At 45.5% G+C, this 25,522-nt stretch overlaps 2 protein-coding genes across 4 annotated transcripts in view; one reads left to right on the top strand and one right to left on the bottom strand.

Moving 5' to 3' along the window:
* PIGU (phosphatidylinositol glycan anchor biosynthesis class U) overlaps positions 1–9,548 on the top strand; it is a 127,076-nt gene extending 117,528 nt beyond the window's left edge. For all 3 annotated transcript variants that reach the window (XM_033841361.2, XM_033841358.2, XM_033841355.2), the window contains one exon: positions 9,384–9,548. In XM_033841361.2, coding sequence (XP_033697252.1) covers positions 9,384–9,403 — 20 coding nt within the window. In that variant the 3' untranslated portion in view covers positions 9,404–9,548. The remainder of the gene's footprint in view (positions 1–9,383) is intronic.
* DYNLRB1 (dynein light chain roadblock-type 1) lies at positions 6,949–25,198 on the bottom strand. The gene is made up of 4 exons (XM_033841363.2): positions 25,085–25,198; positions 17,125–17,200; positions 10,966–11,133; positions 6,949–7,309 (listed from the first exon to the last, which is right to left on the bottom strand). Exons 1-4 carry the CDS (start codon positions 25,085–25,087, stop codon positions 7,266–7,268), a joined length of 291 nt encoding a protein of 96 aa, XP_033697254.1. The 5' UTR covers positions 25,088–25,198; the 3' UTR covers positions 6,949–7,265.
* Between the last annotated feature and the right edge of the window lie 324 nt (positions 25,199–25,522).

Here is a 25,522-nt window from a genome sequence, read left to right as displayed (position 1 = left end):
TCCTCTCCTCTATCTTCCCTGAATCCAAAGGGCTGGCCTACTACTCTATGTCTCTACTTGGAAGTCTAGCAGACATCTCAAACTTGACCTCCCCAAAATGAACCCATGATCTTCCCCTAAAATGGACTCTGATTGTAACCCTCCCTCTCCGCACCTGTCGTCTTTGACTCCTTTCTTTCCCACAGCCCCACACATTCTCCAGGCCCAAATCCTCTTGGTTCCACATTCAAAATATCTCCAGAATCTGACCACCTCTCACCACTTCCACTCCTGCCACTCAAGTCAGAGCCACCATCATCTCTTGTCCATCTACTGCCATCGTTTCCGCCCTGGTCTCCTTGCTTTGGCCTTGCCCAATTGAGCCTGGTCTCACTACACTGACAAGAGTCCTCCTGTGCACACAGGTGTTGGATCATGCTATTTCTTCACACCACTCAAAGTAAAAGTCAAAGGCTGAACAGTATGCCATGAGGCCTGCAGGAGCTGCCTTCCTGCTGCTCCTCTGGGCTTATCTACCTCACCCTTGCCCCCTTGGCTTCAACTACACTGGCCTCCTTGCTATCACTGTTCCAGGAATCCCAGACACATGTGCCCTAGAGCATTTCTGTACTTACTCGTCCCTTTCCCTGGAGCATTCTTCCCCAAAATCTCTTTGTGGCTCACTCTCTAATTTCCAAGGTCTCCTCAGGGAGGGCTTCCTGAATGATCTTATTTAATACTGCAGCCCCCACCCCAGTCACTCTCTATCCTCCCTCCCAACACCTTGCTTAATTTTTTTGCCAGAGCAGTTATCACATTCTAATATGTTATACGCTTTTCCTAAACATTTTGTGATGAAAACTTTCAAGCGAATAGAACACTTGAAATAATTGTTCAATGACCACCCATATACCTACCAGTTACATTCTACACTTAACACTTGCTCCATTTGCATCATCACTATCTGTCAATCTGTCCATGCATCCATTTTATCTTTATGATGCATTTCAGTAAGTTGCAATTCAACATTTGTTTATGATAAAAAATCTCAACAAAGTGGGTACAGAGGGACCATATCTCAACATAATAAAGGCCATATATGACAAGCCCATAGCTAACATCATACTCAAAGCTGAAAGCTTTTCCTCTAACATCAGGAACAAGGCAAGGATTTCCACTGTCATCACATTTATTCAACATAGTATTGGAAGTCATAGCCAGAGCAATTCAACAAGAAAAAGAAATAAAAGATATCCAAAATGGGGAAGGAAGAAGTAAAACTGTCACTATTTGCAGATGACATCATATTATACATAGAAAACATTAAAGACTTAACCGAAAAAACTGTTAGAACTAATAAACAAATTCAGTAAAGTTGCAGGATACAAAATCAATATACAAAAATCTGTTGCATTCCTATACACTAATAACAAATTATGAGAAAGAGAAATTAAGAAAACAATTCCATTTAAAATTGCATCAAAATGAATGAATTACCTAGGAATAAATTTAACTAAGGAGGTGAAAGATCTGCACACTGAAAATTAGAAGACACTAATGAAAAAAATTGAAGTAGACATAAATAAATGGAAAGATATTCTGTGCTCATTTGGATTGGAAGAATTAATATTGTTAAAATGTCCATACTACCCAAAGCAATCTACAGGTTCAGTGCAAGCCCTATTAAAATTCCAATGGCCTTTTTCACAGAAATAGAACAAACAATTGTAAAATTTGTATGGGGGTCTTCCCTGGTGGCGCAGTGGTTAAGAATCCTCCTGCCAATGTAGGGGACACAGGTTCGAGCCCTAGTCTTGGAAGATCCCACATGCTGTGGAGCAACTAAGTCCATGCACCGCAACTACTGAGCCCACGTGCCACAACTACTGAAGCCCGTGCTCCTAGAGCCTGTGCTCTGCAACAAGAGAAGCCACTGCAATGAGAAGCCCACGCACTGCAAGGAAGAGTAGCTCCCACTCGCCACAACTAGAGAAAGCCCACGCACAGCAACGAAGACCCAATGCAGCCAAAAATAAATAAATTTATTTTAAAAAAATAATAAAAAATAAAATAACATAAGATTTGTATGGAATCACAAAAGACCCTGAATAGCCAAAGGAGTCTTGAGAAAGAAGAACAAAGCTGGAGGCATTACACTCCCTGATTTCAAACTATATTATAAAACAATATTATATTGACATAAAAAGACACATAGATCAGTGGAACAGAATAGAGAGCCCAGAAATAAACCCATGCATATCTGGTCAATTTATCTACAAAGAAGCCAAGAATACACAATGGGGAAAGAACAGTCTCTTCGTGGGAAAACTGGACAGCCACATGCAAAAGAATGACACTGGACCACTGTCTTACACTATACACAAAAATCAACTCAAAATAGATTAAAGACTTGAATGTAAAACCTGAAACCAGAAAACCCTTAGAAGACAACATAGATGATAAGCTCCTTGACATCAGTCTTGGCAATGATTTTTTGGAATTGACACCAAACGCAAAGGCAACAGAAGCAAAAATAAACAACTGGGACTACATCAAACTTAAAAGCTTCTGTGCATCAACAAAATGAAAAGACAACCCACCAAATAGAAAATTTTTGCAAATCCTGTAACTGATAAGGGGTTAATATCCAAAATATATAAATAACTTATATGACTCAATAGCAAAAACCAATCCAATTAAAAAAACGGGCAGAGGATCTGAGTAGACATTTTTTCCAAAAAAGACACAGGTACATGAAGGGTGCTCCATATCACTAATCATCAGGGAAATGCAAATTGAAAACACAATGAGATAGCACCTCACACCTGTTAGAATGGCTGTTCTCAAGACAAGAAATAAGTGTTGGTGAGGATGTGGAGAAAAGGGAACCCTTGTGCACTATTGGTGGGAATGTAAATTGGTCCCAACAACTATGGAAAACAGCATGGAGGCTCCTCAAAAAACTAAAAATAGAACTATCATATGATCCAGCAATTCCACTTCTGAGTATACTTTGGATAACATATTTCCTTTATCCAAAGGAAATGAAATCACCATCTTGAAAAGATATATGTACCCCCTTATGTTCATTGTAGCATTATTTACAATAGCCAAGATATGGATACAACCTAAGTGTCCATCAATAGAGGAACAGATGAAGAAAATGTAGCATATATATACAATGGAATATTATTATTCAGACATAAAAAGGAAGGAAATCTTGTCATTTGAGACAACATGGATGGACCATAATCTCACTTATGTGTGGTATCTAAAAAACAAGCAAATAAGGGAATTCCCTGGCAGCCAGTGGTTAGGACTCCCCGCTCTCACTGCCAACGGCCCGGGTTCAATCCTTGGTGGGGGAACTAAGATCCTGCAAGTCATGCAGTACGGCAAAAAAAAAAAAAAAAGAAAAACCACCACCACCACAACAAACCCACACACAACAAACCAAGCAAATAGAACAAAAAAAACAAGCTCATAGAGACAGAAAACAGAACAGATTGGAGGCGGGGTTGGGGGTACGGCATGGTGAAATGAGTGCCCAAAGATACAAACTTCCAGTTATAAAATAAACATATAAAAGTCATGGGCATATAATGTACAGCATGGTGACTATGGTTAATAATACTGTAGTCTATATTTGAAAGTTCCTAAAAGAGTACACCTTAAAGTTCTCATGACAAAAAAAATTTTGTAACTATGTATGGTGACAGATGTTAACTAGACTTATTGTGGTGATCACTTCACAATATACAAATATTGAATCATTATGTTGTACACCTGAAACTAATGTTCCATTTTAGATTCCTGTCAACAATATATGGGAGTTCCAGTTGCTCTGCTTTCTTGTTGATATTTGGTATTGCCAGTTTTTAAAATTTTAGCCATTATGGTGGTCATGTAATGGTATCTCCTTGTGGGCTTAAATTTAACATGCTATATAGTTTTTAAAATGTATTTTGTTTTATTTCTCTTTCCCACTAACATGCAAGCCCCTTAAGGGCAGCATTTCCTATATATTTGGTTCCTGTGCTATCCCAGCACCTAGACAGAATGTAGCACATGGCAGGTGCTCAGTAAATACTTGTTGGGTGAGGACCTCTCCTCTGAGTACCCACTGTGTCATCTCTCTGAGTCACTGCCTACCTGAGTGTGGGTCTCCCGCCTGCTCCATGTGCACAGACTGGGTCTGGCTTGATCACTGCTACTGGGCGCTAAGGGGCTCTAAGAGGACTGTTCAGGATTGTTGGGGAACAGTGTCAGCTCAGGGCAGTGTCTGATCTGTGCTGTTCTGTGGCTTCTGACTGGGACTCATGGGCCTAAGGAAAGGCAGAGAGCTGTCCTTGGCTGGCCTGTCACATGAAGGTGGAGCAACCCCTGGCCGGGTTGGCCAATTACTGTGTGACCATGGCAGGTTCCTTCTCTGAGCATCTGTTTGCTCCTTTACACAACAGCAGACAGATCTGGGTCTGAAGTGCCTTTACCACTTACTGCATAACTTTGAGCAAATTCTTTCCCTCTGGAGCCTCAGTTTCTTCATCTGCAAAATGGAGACAGTAACAGAGCCTACATCTGAGGTCAAGGATCAGTGAGTGACCAGGAGGGAAAAGAGTCCTGGGGAAACAGGGCCTGGAATCAGATGGACCAACTTTGGTACCATGGGGCTGTGGCATCTTATTTAAGGCAGTGAACTCACTTGTAAAATGGGCCTCATGTTGGGAGGACCCAGGAGGAATGAGGTCTGAGTCAGGGTCATCATCTTTGAGTAAGGGTTGGTTGTTCCTGTTTGCAGAACTCTAAATGGAATTCTCCAGAGATTGGAGGATCTGAAACCCACCCAGGGGTCCCCAAGCCTCTGTCTGGGACTGCCCCACCCTTACTCCTTGAAGTCTTTCTGGATTCACTGGGAAGTGTAGGCCATGACCACCAACCTCACTTCCCACATGGGACCTTGGACCTGGCCTTTCCTTCCTCTGGGCCTCACTCCCTTGGTCCCCTTCTCTCTCTCTAGCCAAAGGAGTGCTCAGTTCTCACCCCACCTCCCTGAATGACAGGGCCAGGGTTGCCACCCCCTTCCCCTCCTGCTGTGTCCTTAGCCCCGGCCCTCCCCAGATGCTGGCCCTTAGAGCTGGCCGGTCACCTGGTGAGGTTGCCTCCCCTTGGCCTTTCCAGCCTCCAGCTGCTCCTCAGCGTTCTCACCCTGCCTTGGCCCTCAGCTTTCCTCAGCCCTCTCATGTCATCCTGGTCATGTCCACGTTCACACCCATTAGTGCCTCCAACATGACAGTGACTCCCAAATCCCCACCTCCTGCCCTTGACTTTCCTTTCAGGCCTCCTGAACAAAGAATGTTTAGGCTTCTCAAACTTCTCTGAAAACTCAAGCTCAAAATCTCCTCTGAATGTGTTCAAAAACCTGAGATGACCTATCAGTTTTGTTTTCTTCTTGGAAACAACCTCCTACCCCATTCAGCATTTCTTTCTAGGTTTACTACCCAGCACCCTTCACCACCATCCTGACATAACCCTTTTGACTTTCTCTCGTGTTGGAGCCTCAAATTGCCTGGATACTCTGCTTTACACTCTTTCCTTCACTCCCTTATTCTGATGTACATTCTTCAGTAGCTTCCTGAGAAACAGTGCATGGCAGATAAATACACATGACCTTCTATTGTCCGAAAATATTTACCTTATTCTTACACTTGGCTAATAGTTTGGCTGGGTATGGAACTCTAGGTTGTAAATTATTTTTAATCAGAATTTTGAGGGAATTCTCATCTAGTTTCTAATGATGCTGTTGGGATGTCCAGTGCTGTTGTGATTTCTAATCCTTTGGTACCCTGTTTTTTCTCTCTGGATCGTATCTATCCATAGTGTTCTGAGATTTCATGATGATGAGGCCTGGCATGGGTCTTTTTAAAATTAACTGCTCTAGACACTCAGATCTTTCAATGCGGAAACTTATGTCCTTACTTCTAGAAAATATTCTTATAGTCTCTTGTTGATAATTTTCTACCCCACTTTCTCTTTCTGGAACTCCTGTTAATCAGATGTTGAATATCCTGGACTGACCCTTTAATCTTCTAAACTTTTCTCTTCCATTTTTTCCCCCACCTTTTGGGAGATTTTCTCAACTTTATCTTGCAACTCTTCTGTTGCATTTATTCCCTTCACATTTTTTATCTTTCAGAAGTTCTTATCTCTGAATGATATTATTGCTATAGCCTCCTGTACTCTTAACCAGGGCATGAAGGGCTATGCCACTGGTTCTCAACCCTCGCTGTATGTCCAGGGAGCTTTTACAAACTGATGATGTCCAGAGCTTACTCTCAGGGATTATGATTTAATTGGTCTAGGGTAGGGCCCAAGCAGTTTGGATGACGAGTGGCCTACAGCCTGCGTGGCCGGTGCAGCCCCTCATCCCCACTGCACCCCAGGACTCGAGTCTAAGCGAAGGTGGATGCTTATCCAGGATGAGCTCACTCGGGTGAACCAGACCATCTGGGATTTCTGGGGAAGGTAGTGTGCAAAGAGCAGAGCTTTTGGAGTCAGACACCTGTGCTCCTGGCTGTGAGACCTCAGGCAAGTCATTCTTGAGAACCCAACTTCCTCATCTTTAAGATGGCTTTACCACTCCGTCTGTAGGGAACTATGTGGATGATATAAGCCACACCTGGTACTCAACAAATTTCATTCCTTTCCTTTCCTTTCCCCAGTTAAGTGTAGTCGGAAAAAAGCTTTCAAAACATTGGTGGGGGTGAGAAATGATAAAAGGGGTGGCTAGGGACAAGAGGCCCAGAAACCAGGACACCAGATATAAAACAGGTCCAGCACAGAAAGTGTGGCCACAGGTGCAGTATGGAGCACAATCCACCATGGGGGCACCGGGCTCAGCCTTCAGACCACGTGATTACACAGGAAGGGAGGCCTTTTCAACCTAGTGTTTAAAGACACACAGCAGGGAAAGCGGTTTGGTTATTTTTAGTTAAAGAAAAACAGCCTTTTCCAAGGGCAACAAAGTGAACTCAAAGTCAGAAGGAAACAGGGTGTGTGGGCTTCTCACAATCTCTTGCTCCATAAACCTGGATGGGATTTTCCTCCTGGAAAATCAGGTGCGACTGGCCAGAAGAGAGATGACTTTGGTGGGGTAGGTGGAGCTGCAGCCGGATTGGTCTGAGAGGGCTCTAAGGTGACTTCCATATGCCAGTCAGTTGACATGATTAATGCTATTATTCTTGAGGGGCATTAAATTAAGGAATGACGCAGGGAGCCAAGAGAGCGGCTTATTCAGTTGGATTCTGAATCACAATCAGGAAATAGTCTTTATCTGCAAAAGAGGAAAAATGAAAAAACAAATCACTAAATGTAAAATGGGAGAAAAACACACCACAAAGCCAATAAATCATTAAAACACCAACTGTAAAGTGGTGGTGGGGCAGAGAGGGATAAAAAGCATCAATTCTCAGGCTGCTTCCAATTGCTGGGGAAACAGAAGATAAACTTGCAAATTTCCTATGGGGGCTTCTGCACATGTGGCTGCCACGAAGCGGGGCCCTCACCCTACCCGGCAGTGGTGCTCAGCAGCGCATCCTCATTTCTTTCTTTCTTTTTTTTTTATTTGGCTGCGTCAGGTCTTAGTTGTGGCATGAGGGATCTTTGTTGAGGCGTGCAGGATCTTTCCTTGTGGCGTGTGGGCTTCTCTCTAGTTGTGGCATACGCGTTTTTCTCTTGTTGAGGCATGTGGACTCAGTAGTTGTGGTGCGTGGGCTTAGCTGCCCTGCGGCATGTGGGATCTTAGTTCCCTGACCAGGGTTTGAACCCGCGTCCCCTGAATTGGAAGGCGGATTCTTAACCAGTGGACCACCAGGGAAGTCCCCGCATCCTCATTTCTAATCTTCCCAGTACCAACAGGGAGGTAGGATTATCACGTTTTTGGGGGTAGGGAAACTCAGGTTCAACGTTTCCTACAGCAATTGTTCTCAAACTACGGGGTGTCGGAATCACTTGGAAGGCTGTTTAAAACAACACTGCTGGTCCCACCCCCAGGGCTTTGGACTCAGTGGGTCTGGGGTGGAGCCAGATAATTTGCATTTTTAACAAGTTCCCAGGTGATGCTGATGCTGCACGAAGAACCACTAGTTTAAGGTTACCCAGCTAATTAGTATCAAAGATAGAATTCTAACCTCAAGCCCGCTAGTCTTGGGTTAATGTCAGTTCTGTCATAAGTTCAGTTGCTAGCCTTCCAGAGCCTCCTGGAGTAGAAAATTTCAAAGGCACCAGGTCAAAGGGGTCCAAAGCTACCTGAATTTCAGCTCTGGGGATCCAGCCAGTCAGAAGGAATGTCCATCATGAAATCATAGCAAGTCCAAGTCCTCTGGGGTGAGCCTGACTGCCTCTTACTTTATAAAAGAGGAAGTGGGAGAAGCGGGGTGTTTCAGCTTTGCCCACTTAATAATCAAACTGCAAACATTCACGAAGGCTTCCACGTGCTGGCTCTGGGTCAATCACTTCTCATACAGCACCTCAATGAATCCTTGAATCACTCTATGAGGCAGGGCCCAGTGTTTTCTCATTTTTACTAATGAGAACACTAAGGCTCAGAGAGTTAAATGACTTGCCCAAGCCAAGGTAAACACGCCAGGTGGGGTAGCTGGGTTTGACTCAGATGCTGAATGCCTCTGGTCTGCCCCCCTGCTGAACATGTGAAAAATGGCAGGACCTTGGCCATGTCTGCTTTGGGTCTGTTCAGATTCAAGCCTGAAGCTTGCTTCTTCCCATGACAATGGACATCTGGGAAGGAACAGATATTATAAGACTTAAGTTTCATGGCTAAGCAATCTGCATAAGTGAAAAATCACTAATAAAAATAGAAATAATTAACAAGCCACCGATAAAACTGATAAAAACAGATACTATTAGCAATACCAGTGTCTTTTCTTCCGAATAATCAAGCTCTACATTCAGTAATAGCACTCCCAGTGCTCTGTGGGAAGCAGTGTGTTAAAACTTGATTACACTGTGTTAACTCAGCTGTTCCAGAGCAGACACTCCTGGAAGCTTTAAGCCAAGAGATGCTGTCCACCGAGAGCCTGTCCACTTGGAGGCCACATAATTTGTCCTTGCTTCACACTGTGAGCTTCCAGGTGGGGCACAAGGTCTGCTCTGATTTGGAGGGTTGGTAGCCTAATTTCTAGGGGAGTGGAGGTTTGTCTGTAATCACACGGCATGAAGTCTTGGGAGGGATGCGAGTTCAAATCTGATTCCAAGTCTTTCTGCCCAAACTCGTGCCAACATACTCAACCAGATGAGGCATCTCAGAATACCAGAGCAGTAATGGCCCCTACTAGACACTTTACAGATGTGGAAACAGAGGTTCGGAGGTGTTCTGTGATTTGCTACAGGTCATGCTCGTAAGAGGTGAAGCCGGGAAAACAGATGCTGTGCCTGCTGCAGTCTATTTTTGCTGACAGAATCAGAGACCTCATCATTGGTCGGAGATGCATTAGACAGTGATTAAATTGATAAACAGTGTATGTATGTTTTTGGAATAAATGACTCTGAAGTTATCCTAGGTTCTTATTTGTGACTGACCTGCTCTGTCCCCACCCCTCCAGGGAGTGTCCCCAGGAGACTGTGGGCCCCTGTGACTGGCTCTATGGGTCTCTCCTTCACATCCTTCCAAGCAGCTCAACTGGACCCGAACAGGCCTGGGAACAGAACCAATATTGCTCTGCTGCAAGGAGTGGTTGACCACCATCAAATACCTCAGAATTCTGCAGCCAGCCTCCTCGGCACCTGTGTTGCAAAGCCCAGGGGCAGTCAATGTCCCAGCCTCCCCACTGCCCTCTTTCATCTAGACCCCCAATCACAATCCTATCACCTCCTGCCTTAAAAAACCTCTGCTCACAGGGTCAAGTCCATGCAGCTGAGTTTGGCGTTTGAGGCCCCTTCTAAACTGGACGAAACATATCACCTCACACTCCTTCCTACACATATCCTGGTGCCCTAGACAAGCTGCACTGCTGCCGCCTCCATCACCACGTGCACATTTAGCTCAGGCACACTCAACCACCGGGCTCAGCCAAAATGGAGATGGAGGGGGAGAAGTAACTGCAAAAACAGTCCTGGAGGATCTACCACTCCAGGCTGTGCATGTGAGTGAGGTGAGGCAGGGCAGGGCAGGTGGCCCTGCTGTCCCCTCCTGTGGTCCTAGTCCTTATGGGTTCCTCCCACGGTAAGCATCTCATCATCCTGAGAATGATCCTAACACCTAAGACAGGTATTGTTTGCACCACACAGTCCCCAAGTGCAAGCCAAGCACTTCATGTGAAACAAAATCAGCAATCTCTTCCAGTGCTGGAGGAAGGGCTGTCTGCATGGGGTCCAGAGAAATAGGACTATCGTTTGGAAGTGGGCAAATTAACATTTTTTCAAGGATAAAATAGCACATGGTGTTTTTGCCTCACTTTGGTTTAGAAGCACTGAATTCCTTTTTCTTCAAGCGTAGCTTTCCCACCCCCGGCACCCCCAAGCCCCACCCTGCTTGCTTACTCTTCACCTGTGCCCTCAAGACTTAGCTCAAGTGCTCCCTCCTCTGGGAAGCCTTTGCTGACCGCCACAAGCAGCCACAAGCAGCCCTAATCACACCCTCCTCTATGTTCCCAAGTGCTCCTTGAATTCCCCCACATCAAGGTGAGGATTACACTGTGATGCTTATATGTCTCTCTCCCCCATGAGAACATAATTCCCCGCTGTGGCCTAGAACCCAGGATGGGGTCTGGCCTAGAGTCACTGTGAACGGGTACTTGTTGGGGGCGCCAGCTGGAGACAGGCCAGGTGGTAAGGCAATCAAATCTGTACCTTCTGCTCTTCAGGCCTTTCTGTGGAACCTATGGAGACACCCATGTGCTAAGCTGTCCTGATAGCTACAGAGCATGCACTGTGAGGGTCTGCTCCTAAGTGGGGATGTGGAAGACCCCTTACCTGGTGCAACCATAATTTCATTTTTCTTGGAGCGAATTCGAAGGAAGGTGAGGTCATTCTGGGGGTCAATTTCACGCACGGTGCTCCGGGCCTTCAAGATGAAGTTGTGCATGAGGTTGGCGTACTGTGTGGTGGTGGGATTGTCCATGGTGCTCTTGATGGGAATGCCTGAGGGGAGAGAAGACAGAGACTGAGCAGAACATTGGGGTCCCTTTCTGCCCAGCTCTTAGCCCCACACCCATAATTCTAGTCTAGACTGGCAGTTAACAGTCAAGGCCCACTATTTACTGAAAGCTTGACAGGCAAGTGTTGAGCACTTGAAGTATGTCAACACCAGTCCCCAGAACTACTCTAAGGGTGGCGTCACCATCTTTACTTGCCAATGAGGCAACAGAAACTCTGAGTGGTGAGGTGGCCTGCCTGTGGTCACACAGCAGGTAAAGAGAAGCAGTGGGGTCAGGATTCAAATGCAGGCCTGTTGGCTCGACTGCCAGGCTCCTTTCACAGGGCCACATCATACTGGCTCGTTTCCAGCAAAAGAAGGAGAGACTATCATTCATAACACTTCTAACAGAAACAAGGAGAATACTTCCTACAAATCTGTAAATACTAAAAAGTAGATAGAAGAAGAAAGGTCAGCCCGTGTCAAGATAGAACCATCAGTGGTGTGATGGTTATTATTATTATTTTTTTTATTTATTTATTTTTAATTTATTTTTATTTTTGGCTGCATTGGGTCTTCGTTGCTGCGCGTGGGCTTTCTATAGTTGCAGCGAGCGGGGGCTACTCTTCATTGCGGTGCGTGGGCTTCTCATTGAGGTGGCTTCTCTTGTTGCAGAGCACGGGCTCTAGGCACATGGGCTTCAGTAGTTGTGGCTCGTGGATTCTAGCGCGCAGGCTCAGTAGTGGCGCACGGGCTTAGATGGTCCATGGCATGTGGGATCTTCCCGGACCAGGGCTCGAACCCGTGTCCCCTGCATTGGGAGGCGGATTCTTAACCACAGTGCCACCAGGGAAGCCCAGCCCAGTTATAAACACACTGTCTATACACATGACTGTGCCCCCAATTTAAAGCCTGTTTCTCTGTCTGCAAACACCCTTGTAAACAGCATTGCTACTGCTTTCAATGAGTCCACAAGTGGCTATTCCACGGGGTTAATCATTCCCCTGTTGCTGGGTACTAAGGCTGGAGTTTTTACTTAATTACTGTGCAGTGAACAACGTCCTGCATCAAGCCCTTTCTGTTTTGAGGGCTGCTTCCTTGTGATGAACTTTAAATGGACCTCCCTCACTGGACAGTGCCTATTGTCATGGAGGTGAGGAAGAGGGCTCAGCTTGAGCCACCTCAGGCCACGATTGGGTCATAAGGTGCCTATGAATCACTGTAACATGTCAGCAGAAGGCTCCATCAATGAGGCCCTGAGTGCCCACAGCTGACAGGCCCTTGTGACAAATGTGGCCCAAGTGGCTCCCCACACGTAAGTGGCTGGATTTGGGGTCCAGGACCCTGCTATCTGGCCCATAGCAGACCAGCTGAGGGATCAGCCAAAGACAGTCACCCTCAGGCCTACCCATGAGTGGCAAGAAACTGATCCAACCTTGTCTTACTAGGGTAGAGGAACATGAGAGTGGGCAGAAGAGGGCATGGTAGCAGGAGAAGCAGCTGAGTCACAGAAGCTGGTTTCAGCCAAGTGGAGTTATGAGAACAGGTTGTAGTGATCACTTGTCTTTAAGGGACAAGATGACCAGGTCACCAGGGCCGCTGTTGGGTCCTGGATGGCAACAATGTACCCACCAGAGCCCCACGAGGCCTCATTCAATAGTGGAACCCTCCTGAGGTTGGCAGTATAAGCAGCTGAGGAGAGGACTGAGCAGGAACTCTGAAATCTGATGACCTGGGCTTATACCCCGGCTCTGCCCCTTTGTGGCTGTGGCCTTACACAAGTGAACCTCTCTGAGCCTCCATTTCCTCATCTGTGCTTCAAAGTGCTGCTGTGAGGATTAAATATGGGTTAATTCATTTGAGAATATTTAGCAACAGTATGCATGTAATAAGTGTTGATTTATTATCAACATCACCCACACAGTAAATCCCATCCCCCAGGAAACTTGAGGGGCCAGTCTCGAGGCCTGGCAAAGTTTGGGTATCAAACTTCTTGACCTTCTCTTTTACATACCACAAGGCCACCTTCTCTCACGTCCCTCTGCCTCGAACTTTCTTTCCCTCCCCTATTCTCTCCTGACTCCCACTGTCCCTCATGTCTCCATCCACCCCCAGATGTGGTCAGTGCCCTCATTCTACAGTCCCGGCACCACGCAATTGTCCTTCAGAGCAGTTAACTCGAGTTTGGTATCATGCCTTTATGGAAGTGATCATTATGTTTGCCCCCCCAGCAGCCTTTAAGCTCCCTGGGGGCCAGAACCAGGTCTGCTGTGCTCACCAGTGTCTTTAGAGAGACTGCATTAAGCATTTATGGCTGTTGATAAATGAGTAGACACAGGTGTACTTCTAGTAGTTCAAATACTGTCATGGGACCTCCCTAGTGGTCCAGTGGCTAAGACTCCGTGCTCCCAATGCAGGGGGCTGGGGTTTGATCTCTGGTCAGGGAACTAGATCCCACATGCAGCAACTACGAGTTTGCACGCCGCAACTAAAGATCCCACACGTGGCAACAAAGATCAAGCACGGCGCAACGAAGACCCAGTGCAGTCAAATAAATAAATATTTAAAATAAACAAATACCCCAAAACCCCCCAATACTGTCATGAATGTGATCACATTTCTGCCAAGTGAGACACTGTGTAAAGGAGAAAAGAAACTAACTTCTTGTTGGCTCACTTTAAAAACAAAAGAAAACATGGAGCTGGCAGGGTGGGGATGGAGGGCAGGGACCAAAACTGGGGATAATTTCAAACAAGGACGAGATAATTCCAGATTCACAGGATGCCAGAGCTGGGGAACACCTCACAGACAGCCTAATGACTAGGCTGCCTATTCTAGGCCTTTGCCCTCACAAACGGGCACTGTGCAGCCCACAGAAGTGGCTGGTCACCTCGAAGGCATGATTTCTAATCTGGGGCTCAGATCTGTCAGGTTGTATAGCCAGGTCCTCTCACCAAACCCACCTCTATCAATCAACAATTAAAAAACATTAACAAAATTTAACAGATGTTTATTAAGCACAAACTTTGTGTCAGCATTGTTGCAGGTGCTGGGGACACAGTAGTGAACACAAGAGATAAATCCCTGCCCTCAGAGAGTTTACATATTTGAGTCTTTTATTTTGCCCTGTGTGGGTAGCAGCAGAAGATGGCAGGGGGTCTGGAGAGGTACAAATAGAATGTTCCTTACATTCTTCTTTCTTTTTTAAAAATAAATTTATTTATTTATTTTATTTTTGGCTGCGCTGGGTCTTCACTGCTGCACGCGGGCTTTCTCTAGCTGCGGTGAGCGGGGGCTACTCTTCGTTGCGGTGCGCAGGCTTCTCATTGCGGTGGCTTCTCTTGTGGGGCACGGGCTCTAGGCGTGCGGGCTTCAGTAGTTGCGGCACGTGGGCTTCAGTAGTTGCGGCACGTGGGCTTCAGTAGTTGTGGCTCGTGGGCTCAGTAGTTGTGATGCATGGGCTTAGTCGCTCCACGGCATGTGGGATCTTCCTGGACCAGGGCTCGAACCCGTGTCCCCTGCATTGGCAGGTGGATTCTTAACCACTGCACCACCAGGGAAGCCCTGTTCCTTACATTCTTGGTTAAGTCTGCTTAAACTCACACTTTTATTATGAAACACCATTTAGATTTGGCCAAGGCTGAGACGTCAACAGGCAGTGGCAGGTGGTTGCTAAGTGATTGGGACAAGAGCATGTCATGATTTTAGGGGCGGGAAGCAATCCCTCTGGGCTGGGATGGTCAGGGAAGGCATCCTGCAGGAAGAGGCAGCTGAGCTGAATCATGGGGGTAGGAAAGCCTGAGAGGGGTAATAAAGGTCCCTAATACAATCATCCTTAACTGATCACCTCTAACGGAAGTCTTCAGAGGGCTTAAGGGCCCCACAGAGCAGTGAGTTCTGACCACCTCCATCTATGGCTGGGTGATCTCAAGCAGGTTACCTCACCGCTCTCAGCTTCCAGTTTCTCATCTGAAAAACGGGCAAACATCCCTGCTTTGCAGGGTCACTGTGTGAAATGTAAATGAGAGACTGAAGTGGGAGCTCCGTGAATGGAACATAAATTAAAAATAAACACAGGGACTTCCCTGGCAGTCCTGTGGTTAAGGCTCTGTGCTTCCATTGCAGGGGACATGGGTTCGATCCCTGGTTGGGGAACTAAGATCCCACATGCCACGCGGCATGGCCAATAAATAAATAAACAAACACACACACACAATAATTTTTAACATTCATATGGCATTTACTATACATCAGGCACCGTTCTAAATGCTTCCCTTAGAAGAAAGTAGTATGACTGTCCACATTTTACAGATGAGGAAACTGGAACAGAGAGGTTATGTGACTTGTTAAGATCATACAGTTGATAAGTAAGTAGGGTCAGGATTCAAACCCAGGCAGTCTGGTTCCGCATTCCATACTCTTAGCCACTGTGCCATACTGCCACATTAGTATACAAAAAATAAGTCCTCATCATTAGTATCCAAAAGGTGGTAAGCAGTTGGAGCTATATTTTCCAAATGAAAAAGCTCAACTTTTGGGGCAGTTTTAAGGCAAGAATGAAGGCTTGTGGTTTGGAATACTACTGGAAGCTTAGGGGTCCCAGCTGGGGAGTCGGCCCCTAGGGCTGTTCCCTCCCCATCTGGGGTCAAAAATGTCCAGTCCCAGAAGAGAGTCTTTTTCTGAGTGACATACAGTCTTTTGGGTCTTGGAACAAGAAGCTCCCTGTAGCAAGGACCAACCACTCCATTTAAGGCAGCTAAGTTCTGAAGAGGAAGGGGAAGCCTCAGGCCACCCAGTTGATCAGTGGTGGATCCGACCTGCCTCCCAGTGTCCTCTGGGCTCCCCAACCTGCTGCCTCCTTTGAACGCAATGACCTCGTGGTTTAATTAGAGTCTGACAAAGCTGGGGAGCACACTCTGCCTGGCTCTGGGCTGTCCAGGATCTGACGACTTGGAAAACAACATTCTGAGGACATGCCACCTTCAATTTGTCACCCTTGGTGACTTTCATTCTGCTCTATTTAAGTAGGCACTGTTGAGAATTCTGCCTTTCCAAAACAAGGCCCAGAATGACAATGCATACACACAGAGGCTCTCAAGGAGCTCAAACAAAGCAGAGCTGACTGAATGCACCAGATTTGAGAATCGGGGGAGCCCAGCTGGGTGACCCTGGACATGGCCTGGGACATAGTCCAGCAGCCACCCTCTGGTCCTTCACAGCACAGTGTGGGAGAAAGAGCACAAGTGTGTTCAGACAGACTTGGGATGAAATCTTGGCTCTATAATGGTAGGTGAATCAATTAAATTTCTAGACTCACTCTTCTCCACTGCAAAATGGAGACAACAGAGCTGCTTCAAGGGATAAGTGAAAAAATACGTTTTGTGAAGCACCAGCCCATGGCCTGGCACAGAATAGTTGTGTGATAATGTTAGTTCCCTTCTTCACCACGTCTACTGCAGTATGAGAAAATTAGCATCTGTACTCTTCTAGTTGTTGAAATAATGTCCCAGAAGAGGAGGGAAAACTATAGGCCCAAAGAAGTTGACAAGAGTATTATCTAGCAAAAAAAAGTAGAAACAGCATAAATGTAGGATGGTCAATAAACATTGTACTGGCAGTTAAAAATTTTGTTTATATAAACCACGGAGCAAAAAAAACCCAAAAAACCAAACAAACAAAAACTCATGAGTAAAACATATGCAAAAGAGTAACAACTATAATTATGACCAAGAGAAAATGCACCTGGACAAGGGCTGAAAAAGTATGGCATACTGAAAAGTATGATGTGTCAGGGCAGTGGGATAGAGTGAATTTTTCCTTTTTTTAAATTTAGAATTCTAGTAATAGTGCTTGGACACTAGAGGTGTTTAAAAAAAAAAGGGGGTGAGAAATAGATCAGGTAATGAGAGGTTTAGTAAAAAGCAAGTGTTACGCTGTGTTGGGCTATTTTCTGGGGGCCTGCCTGCACTCAGGTCATGGCCGGAAGGAGGGTGTACCTTCTGTGTTCACCACGATGATTCCCTGCACGCCCTTCTGGCTCTGAAGTCGCTTCAGTGTCTCCTCCACCTCTGCCTGCCAGAGAGAATAAGACCAAGGTTAGGAGGGGTCAGGAAGGCTGGATCAACTCCCTCACAGCCCTGGCAGACGCATCACACATTCCAACAACAAATAAGTAACACCCAGGCACGTGGCACTTCCTGAAAGCTCCCCAGGCCTATTTGGAATGGTCTCTAGGCCACCACCAGCATCTAAACCATCATCTTCCCAGTATGGGGTGGGGCTGTGCTCCTGGCCCTTTGCCCACCAGGGGCCCTTTGCCCCTCAGCTATTAGGGAGCAGAATTCAAATACCATTCCCAGGAGTACAGACACAACCATGACTCACATATTTGGTACAGATGGGGGACAAACCAGAGGACTCCAATGATTAAAAAAAACCCAAACAGGGGTGTCTAACAGGAAGGAGACACATCATCATTTGTGGCCCAAAGAGCACAACTAAAAACACTCCAAAGGAAGCAAAATGATCCCATGAGGATAGACTCAGTGACCTAATAAGCTGGCACCTGAGATAGGGTGACACGTGGCACACAGCCATAGCAAATGCTGAGGAAGGGGCTCATTAATCCTGCATCTCCGGGTGCTAGTCTGGGTGGGATACTCTGGCACATGGAATTTGTAAACAGGGTGGACAGACTTTGGGCCCTCACCTTGCAAGCCCTTCTCTATTATTATTCCCATCTCTTTTACCCTTCCATCCACTCTCCACCTACATGTCCATACCTCCCAGTCTCCACATCTTTTTACCCGAACAAGGCCTCTTCTCTGCTGAAATCCAGCAAACTCTTCTAGATCATCTAAGATATCACCTCCTCCATGAAGCCTTGACTGTACCTCTCTGGGGATGCATTAGGTGCTGCTTTACTTGGAGTCTCTATAATGGTCTGCAGAGTAGGGGTTCAACAAATAGCTGTTAAACTGAACTAGGTCTAACTCTTCCTGTGGACGGAGACTGGCCCGAAGTGTTTGTTCTCAGGAGATCCCTTCTGTACCCATCCAGAATCTAGTCAGAAGCTCCTCACAGGCCGAGAGTCAGACTATGTTGGAAACAGAGGCTCTGTTCACCAAGAGAGTGGTCCCCCACCCTCATGGGCTAATGAGTTGGCCCAGGGGGAGGAGCTTCTAAACAGTGGACGGAGATGGCACAAAGATTGTTTTTCTAGTAGGCACAAGCCTCACAATCCAGTCTCTGCCACCCACTCCCCAATGACATGTGAATACTCTCAAATGCCAGAGGGAAGGGCAAACAAGTTCCTTCTACAAAATGGCAGAGAGCCTAATGCCTCTATAATCTGGAGCCTTGGTAAAAGGACAGGGCTAGCTATGTGGATGTGAGAGTATAATACCGTGGGTTATACATGTATGGGATCATAATTCATTCAGCAGACTTTCAGTGAGCTCCTACCACACACTATTCTGGAGAGGAGCGGTAAAGTATGATAGTGGTCAAAACTATACAGTACTCAATCTGACCTGGTAACCCTCCTGGAAATTCATCCTAAGGAAATAATCCAAAAGAACTAAAAGAACACAGCAAGATGTTTGCTGCAGTGACATCTGCAATAACAAAAAAGCAGGAGGAGCTCAAAATGCCCAGTAATTAGGGAAAAGGCCAAGGAAATTTTGGAATGTCCGTTCACAGGAATATAATACATACATTAACAATGGGGATCAGAATATTTATACCACCACAAAGAGAAAGTGCTGTGAGATTGCATACATATGAAAACAAGAAGAGGGCTAGGATTATGGAAAAAAATAAAAAGTCACACTGAGAGCAGAGAAGTATAGATTAGGTTTTCGTTTCTTTCTCTTTTTTTTAAACAGCCTCTTTATTATATTGTTTCTATTTTTTATATAATAATTCCACATATATATCTATTTATTTGTTTATTTATTTGGCTGCATTGGGTCTCAGTTGTGGCACACAGGATTTTTCGTGGCGGTGCTTGGGCTTCTCTCCAGTTGTGGCTCGTGGGCTGCAGGGTGTGTGAGCTCTGTAGTTTGCAGCATGCAGCCTCTCTCCTGGAGGCACGTGAACACAGTAGCTGTGGCACACGGGCTTAGTTGCCCCGCGGCATGTGGGATCTTAGTTCCCCGACCAGGGATTGAACCCGCATCCCCTGCATTGGTAGGCGGATTTTTAACCACTGGACCACCAGGGAAGTCCCCATTGTTTCTATTTAAAAACTTTTTTTTAACCCATCTCTCTGTGTATCCAAGCGATCAGACAGCTCTGATTTGGGAACAGGGCTCTGACATTCTCAACATTATGAGAATAAGAATATATAGGAATAAGTAGGATGGCAATTTAGGACAGCTCAAACAATCTGCAATCAAACTGGGGAGGGGGCAGGGCTTCCCTGGTGGTGCAGTGGTTGAGAGTCCGCCTGCCGATGCAGGGGACACGGGTTTGTGCCCCGGTCTGGGAAGATCCCACATGCCGCGGAGCGGCTAGGCGCATGAACCACGGCCGCTGAGCCTGCGCGTCCAGAGCCTGTGCTCCGCAACGGGAGAGGCCACAACAGCGAGAGGCCTGCGTACCACAAAAAAAAAAACAAAAAAAAAAACTGGGGACAGGGCAAACTAAAACCAAAGATGCCAGAATCGAAGTCCAAATTACCCCTGGAGATTGGAAAGTGAGGCTGAAATGAAAAAGATGAAATTTCATAACACTGCTATTCATTCAATAACTATATGGGAAACTTCTATATGCCAGATGTTGTTTTAGGCCTAGGGATGCTGTATTGAACAAAATATGACAAAAATCCCTGCTCTCATGAAGCTGACATTGGTGGGTGGGGGGAGGGAATCAGACATTAAAAAAAAACAAATAAAATACAAATGTCAAATACAGTAGGGATGGGGGATCTGGAATGCAGAGGATGACGGCAATTTTAAACAAGGTGGTCAGAGAAGGCCTCACTAAGGTGATAGTTGAGTAGAGATCTGAAAGGAAACGAGGGAGCTAAGCATGCAGATTTCTAGGGAGAGTGTTCCAGAAAAAAAAGCAAAGGAGCCAGTGTGGCTGAGGGCAGTGAGTGGCAGGCAGCCAGATGAGGGAGGGAGCCAGGATCAGACTAGATTTCAGGGGGCCTCATAGACCAGAGTAATGACTTTGGTTTTTAATGGGGAGGGTGTGAGGAGCCACTAGCAGGTTTTGAGGTGAGCAGTGACAAGATCTCTTTCAAAAGGATGGCCCTGGCTGCTGTGTGGAGAATGGACTGCAGGGGGCAAGCACAGCCTGCCTGAGCCCGGGGCCTGGCATGTGCTGCTCCTTCTGAAAGCAGCAACCTTCTCTCCCTCACTCAACCACTTGATGTAACTAACTCCCAACTCTTTGGACTCAGCTCATGAGCCTCCTATGGGAGGCCTTCTTTGACACCTGCCCCTCTTCTAGGTACCCACGCACGCTGACTCCATTGCACTTATCACAATGGAGTGTAACTGCCTGTTTTGCATCTGTCTCCTCCTCCAGACCCAAGGCACCCTGGGAGCAGGAACCTAGACTTTGTAATCCCAGTACCTGGTACAGCATAGGCTCAATAGGTACTTAAGGAACAAATAAAAACCATTTCTACAACCATGTTTTACAAAAACCAACCTTTTTAAGTACAGTACCCAGGGTGAAAAGGAGCTAAGGTTTAGTTGATCCTAAATTTAATGAGAACCAACTACTGAGATCTGACTGCTTAAAAAGTAAACACACTTACCAAGAAAAGGAGGACATACACATATACTCAGAATCTGCTACAGGTCGGATATTAGGATGAATGTTTTCAGACACGTCTCATCTGAACCTTCCATGGTTAGTATGATCTCCATTTTACAATGAGAAAAACCAAGGTTCAGAAAGGAGAAGAGTTTTTGCCCAAAAACACACAGCAGGTCAAGAGAAGAGCTGAGGGACTTCCCTGGTGGTGCAGTGGTTAAGAATCCGCCTGCCAAGGCAGGGGACACGGGTTTGATCCCTGGTCTGGGAAGATCCCACATGCCGTGCAGCAACTAAGCCCGTGTGTCACAACTACCGAGCCTGCACTCTAGAGCCCATAAGCAACATTACTGAGCGCGAGTGCCACAACTACTGAAGCCCACGTGCCTAGTGCCCGTGCTCTGCAACAAGAGAAGCCACCGCAATGAGAAGCCCTCACACTGCAACAGAGAGTAGCCCCCACTCACTGCAACTAGAGAAAAGCCCAAAATGCAGCCCCAAATAAATAAATAAATTTAAAAAAAAAGAGAAGAGCTGCATATACCACTGACCACAAATGATGAGGTCCCAGTCCTCAGGGAGTTCACATTTTGGTGGAAGAGAACTTCAAAAACAAATGACCAAGATTCTTGCAGGGTACAGGGATGGGGTGGGGGTGGGGGGGCGGGGGGGGGGACAGGAGGATGCTACTTGACAAGTGTGGTCAGGAACACCTGAAGATGTAATCTTTAACTAAATGATGAGAAAGAAAAGCACTCCACACAATGGGATGAAAGCAAAGGCAGTGAACTGGGAAGGAGTCTGGCAAGTTCAAAGGAATAAAGAGAACCAGTAATGCCAAGGTTTTTGATTCTTTGCTAATCTGACAGGCAAAACCCAAGTAATAGAAAGCCAACTTTTCTTTAATGTTTAAGAATTATCAGTGAGGTTCGTCAGAAAAATAAAAAACAAAAAACTTATCAGTGAAGTTAAAGTGGAATTTGCTTGCATCTCTCCTTTTTTGAGTCTTGATTTTTCCATATATCTTACTGATTTTCAAAAACTTATGTTAGAAATATTAGACTTTTGTCCATCATATAAATTACACTTCTTCCACTTTTCAAATGTAACCTTATGATTTTTTTCAATAATCAGAAGTTCAAAATTTTTATGTAGTCAAATTTAATAAAAAATTTTTCCTGGAAGACTAGAAAATAGCTTCTCCAATCTGACCCCAACCAGTAGCGTGGGGCTAGGCCTGGGTGAGTGGGGGTCATGAGGTCTAGAGGAGGCACCGCACACCTGCTTTCAGGAGAAAATGCTTAAAACAAACTTCAAGTTCAGCCCTGAGGAGCCAAGAAAGAAAACAAATGATGCCAAAAAGACACAAGCAGCAACAGAGACATCTGCAGATGGGAAAGGAGTCCTAGTTAGGCATCCAAGTCATGCCACCTTTGTCTTTAAAGTTTGTCATCCCTGCAGTGCTAGCCAACTGGTACCAGAAATATCTGAGTGGATATTCTGGGTCGGCTCACATCCCCAAATTCCTGTCCTGCTCCTAGAGACAGCCCAACTGGTATCCTCAGAACCCGGACTCTTTATTACTATTAACATGGGTGTCTGCATCAGAGAAGGGTTCTCTAGTTCCCAGCTGCATGTTGCTGACAGACAAAACACACACACACACACACACACAAAACAAACAAACAACAACAAAAACAAGCAGCAGTAAAACTCCAAGATTATTCATTGGTTTGGCATAGGAGGGATAACCATCTGAAGCAAACGATTCACAAAGGAACTGTGACCAATTTGACTAATAAGCATGAAATTTTTAATTGCTATAAAACAAAAATGAATTAAAAGGAGGGAAAAACATTTGCATCAAATAGAACAAAGGAGTAATTCCAAAATATCACACAGAATGATTATGTTTTTGAATGCTGGCAGTATTATGGCAAAACTGGTATGAAGGCAATACGACCTTTTGGGAAAGCTACAGGACAATACTATTGCGAGAACCTTAAGTGCTGGTCCCCTTGCCTCAGAAATTCTTTTCCTGAGAATTTCTCCTAAGGAAATAAACTAATAAATTAAAAAAAAAAGACAAAGAAAACAAACTCTATGCATTCAGAGACATTCATCACAGTGTTATCTCTGTTAATGAACTAGAAGCAACCCAAATGTAAACCAGGGGAATGATTTGGCAAATGATGGTAAAAATATTTCATTGACTATTATGTAGTTACTAAAAATGATTCATTACAAAGATGATGCAGCAACAAAGTTATATGTCTTTGGACATTAAAACAAACAGAAACAAAAAACTAGTAGGTACATCTTGAAAAATAAGCATATGTGAACAAAGAGGAAGGAGAACGTACAAAGATGAAAATACTTGTGTGATGGAGTAAAACTGGATGCTAATTATGGATGATTTTTATATCACCTCACCATCCTAAGGGGCAATTTGTCAGTTTCTACCACAATGTTGAAATATGCATGCCAGGAGTACCACTACTACATAACACTAACATAAGTGCAAAAAAAAAAAAGACAAAAATAATACTGCAGCATTGCCTGGATTGAAAAACTGTAAACTATCTAAATGTATATACTGCAATAGAATGAATACAGTCCTTTAAAAGAATGAAGTAGATTTGAATTTATCGACATGGAAAAATATTTGATATCTTTTAGTGAACAGTAGGTTGCGGAATGAGATTATCTATACATATTAGCCTAAAGTAAACTTAATATGTATAAATACATATGTTCCAGTTTCATGTAATAAACAGGCTATATATAAATGTGCTTATGCACTAAACAAACCTGGAAGGAAACACACTCACTGTCAACAGTCATTACCAGAGGGAAGTGAGATAGGGACTACCTACACTTGCTACATTTACATACTTTGGTACTGCCTCAATTTGTTAAACTGTGCATCTACATATGTTTTGCTTTTACGAATATCAACACACAACAGCATGGTACAGGTTGCAGGAAGCTACCATTTGTGTAAGAAAAAGAGGGGGCATATATACATGCTTGTATAGATATATTAATAAAAGAAACTAACAATGTTTCTGAAGGAGACTGAGGCTGGGTGTCAGGGTTGGGTGGGAGATTTATTTCTCACTTAGATCCTTTCAGATTATTATTATTACTTTTTTTTACTGTAAGATTTATTTGTTAAAAAATTTTTTTAGTTCAAAAATTGATGTGCAAGATGAAGTTACTTCATCTATACTATAAACTAGCTATATAAAGCAAAGTATACAGCTAAACTATATAAAGCAAAGTATGCAGCTAAACTATATAAAGCAAAAACTGAAGAGAAAATGACTAATAGGAGTAATATGCCTAATTATAAGTCGTCACCTCCAGGTCACGGCACTGTTTCTTATTCCTTTTCAATTTTTCTTATAGACTTTAAATTCTTAAATAAGATTTCCGAAAACCATTCACATGACTTAACATTTAAAAGGTCTTTTCAAGTTTTTTACAAGTTAGGAGGATTAAACACACAAGAAAACAAACCTGTAAAGGCGTAAAGAGCCCACAGTTCTAGCCAGGAAGGCAGGAACCCCAAGGGTGGCTCCCGCTGGTTTCTGACTCATGCACCACGTCCCAGCGTCTCGCAAGAACCACAGGGACAGAAAGGCAGCAGTCGAGCTTCTAGGGTTCAAATACACCTCCGCCATTTCCTGGGGCAAGGCACTTAGCTTCACCAGGCTTTAGACTCCAAGTATGTAAAGGGGAGATAATGGTCGTACCTACTTCACACAGCTATGGTGAGGAGGAAGGGCAGGGTAGGTAAAGCGCTTAGCAGTGCCTGACACGAATTAAGCTTCCCGGAAGTGTAATCATTATTGTTGTTATCTCGCAACAAGGCCCAGGATGCTAGGAGGCAGAGGCCTGCGGGCCTGCCTCCCCATCTCCGTCAATCCTTCGCCGAGGCCCAAGCAACTGCTTCCGGTCTAGGGACAGCGGGATCCGGTGTCCCCTCGGTCTAGTCTGGAGGCCCGCGCCGCCCCAGTTCCGACCTCCAGACAACTCGGCCCCGGCCCCGCCCAGCCCCGCGGATACCCAGTCCAGAGCTAGGAGCCGCCCCCGGAGGATGGAAGGCCAGGCTCAGGGTGTTGGGAAGTCGTGCTCGGCCACCTCCCGGCCGCCTGCCACAAGCTCCCGGCAGACACTCACCATCTCGGACCGATCCGGTAGCTCCGCGTAGCCAACCCTCAGCCCTGTCCCGCTGCCTCTCTGCGCCTGCGCACAGCCCCCTGTCAAGGCGGACAGCCTCGGTAGCCTATCAGGAGCCAGCGTGGGACGGCCGGGCGGGAGGGTAGGTGGATCTTAGCTGCCCCAGGGCTCGAGGGGAACTTGCCCTGTGCCGTCCGAAGATGAACAGCAAAGGAGCACTTAAGCTATGGAAAATTCCTAATTCCCACTGTGCCGAAAAGACGCTGGTTCGCGTTGTTGGAAGAGGCTTTCAACTCTCAACCGAGGTCTGAGCTGGATCTGCAGGTTCTGGGTGGAGGGTGGTGAGCGATTCTGAACGCGAGGACGGGGGTTGCTGAGACCTCCTCTCAGGCAAAATGAGGCGCGAAGCCAAAAAGCTCCGAAAACGCGGGAAAATCC

The sequence above is a fragment of the Tursiops truncatus genome, chromosome 15 (assembly GCF_011762595.2).
Source record: "Tursiops truncatus isolate mTurTru1 chromosome 15, mTurTru1.mat.Y, whole genome shotgun sequence".
NCBI lineage: Eukaryota > Metazoa > Chordata > Mammalia > Artiodactyla > Delphinidae > Tursiops > Tursiops truncatus.
The sequence above is the reverse complement of the archived record's forward strand: the minus strand, read 5'-3'. Positions and strand labels throughout refer to the sequence as shown.

What these genes read in the sequence shown, in the direction of transcription:
- DYNLRB1 (XM_033841363.2), bottom strand. An exon ending in CATCGTGGTGAACACAGAAG is followed by an intron (nt 11,134 to 17,124) that starts GTACACCCTCCT and finishes CTCTCCCCTCAG; the next exon opens with GCATTCCCATCAAGAGCACC. An exon ending in TGAAATTATGGTTGCACCAG is followed by an intron (nt 7,310 to 10,965) that starts GTAAGGGGTCTT and finishes CCTCTTTTGCAG; the next exon opens with ATAAAGACTATTTCCTGATT.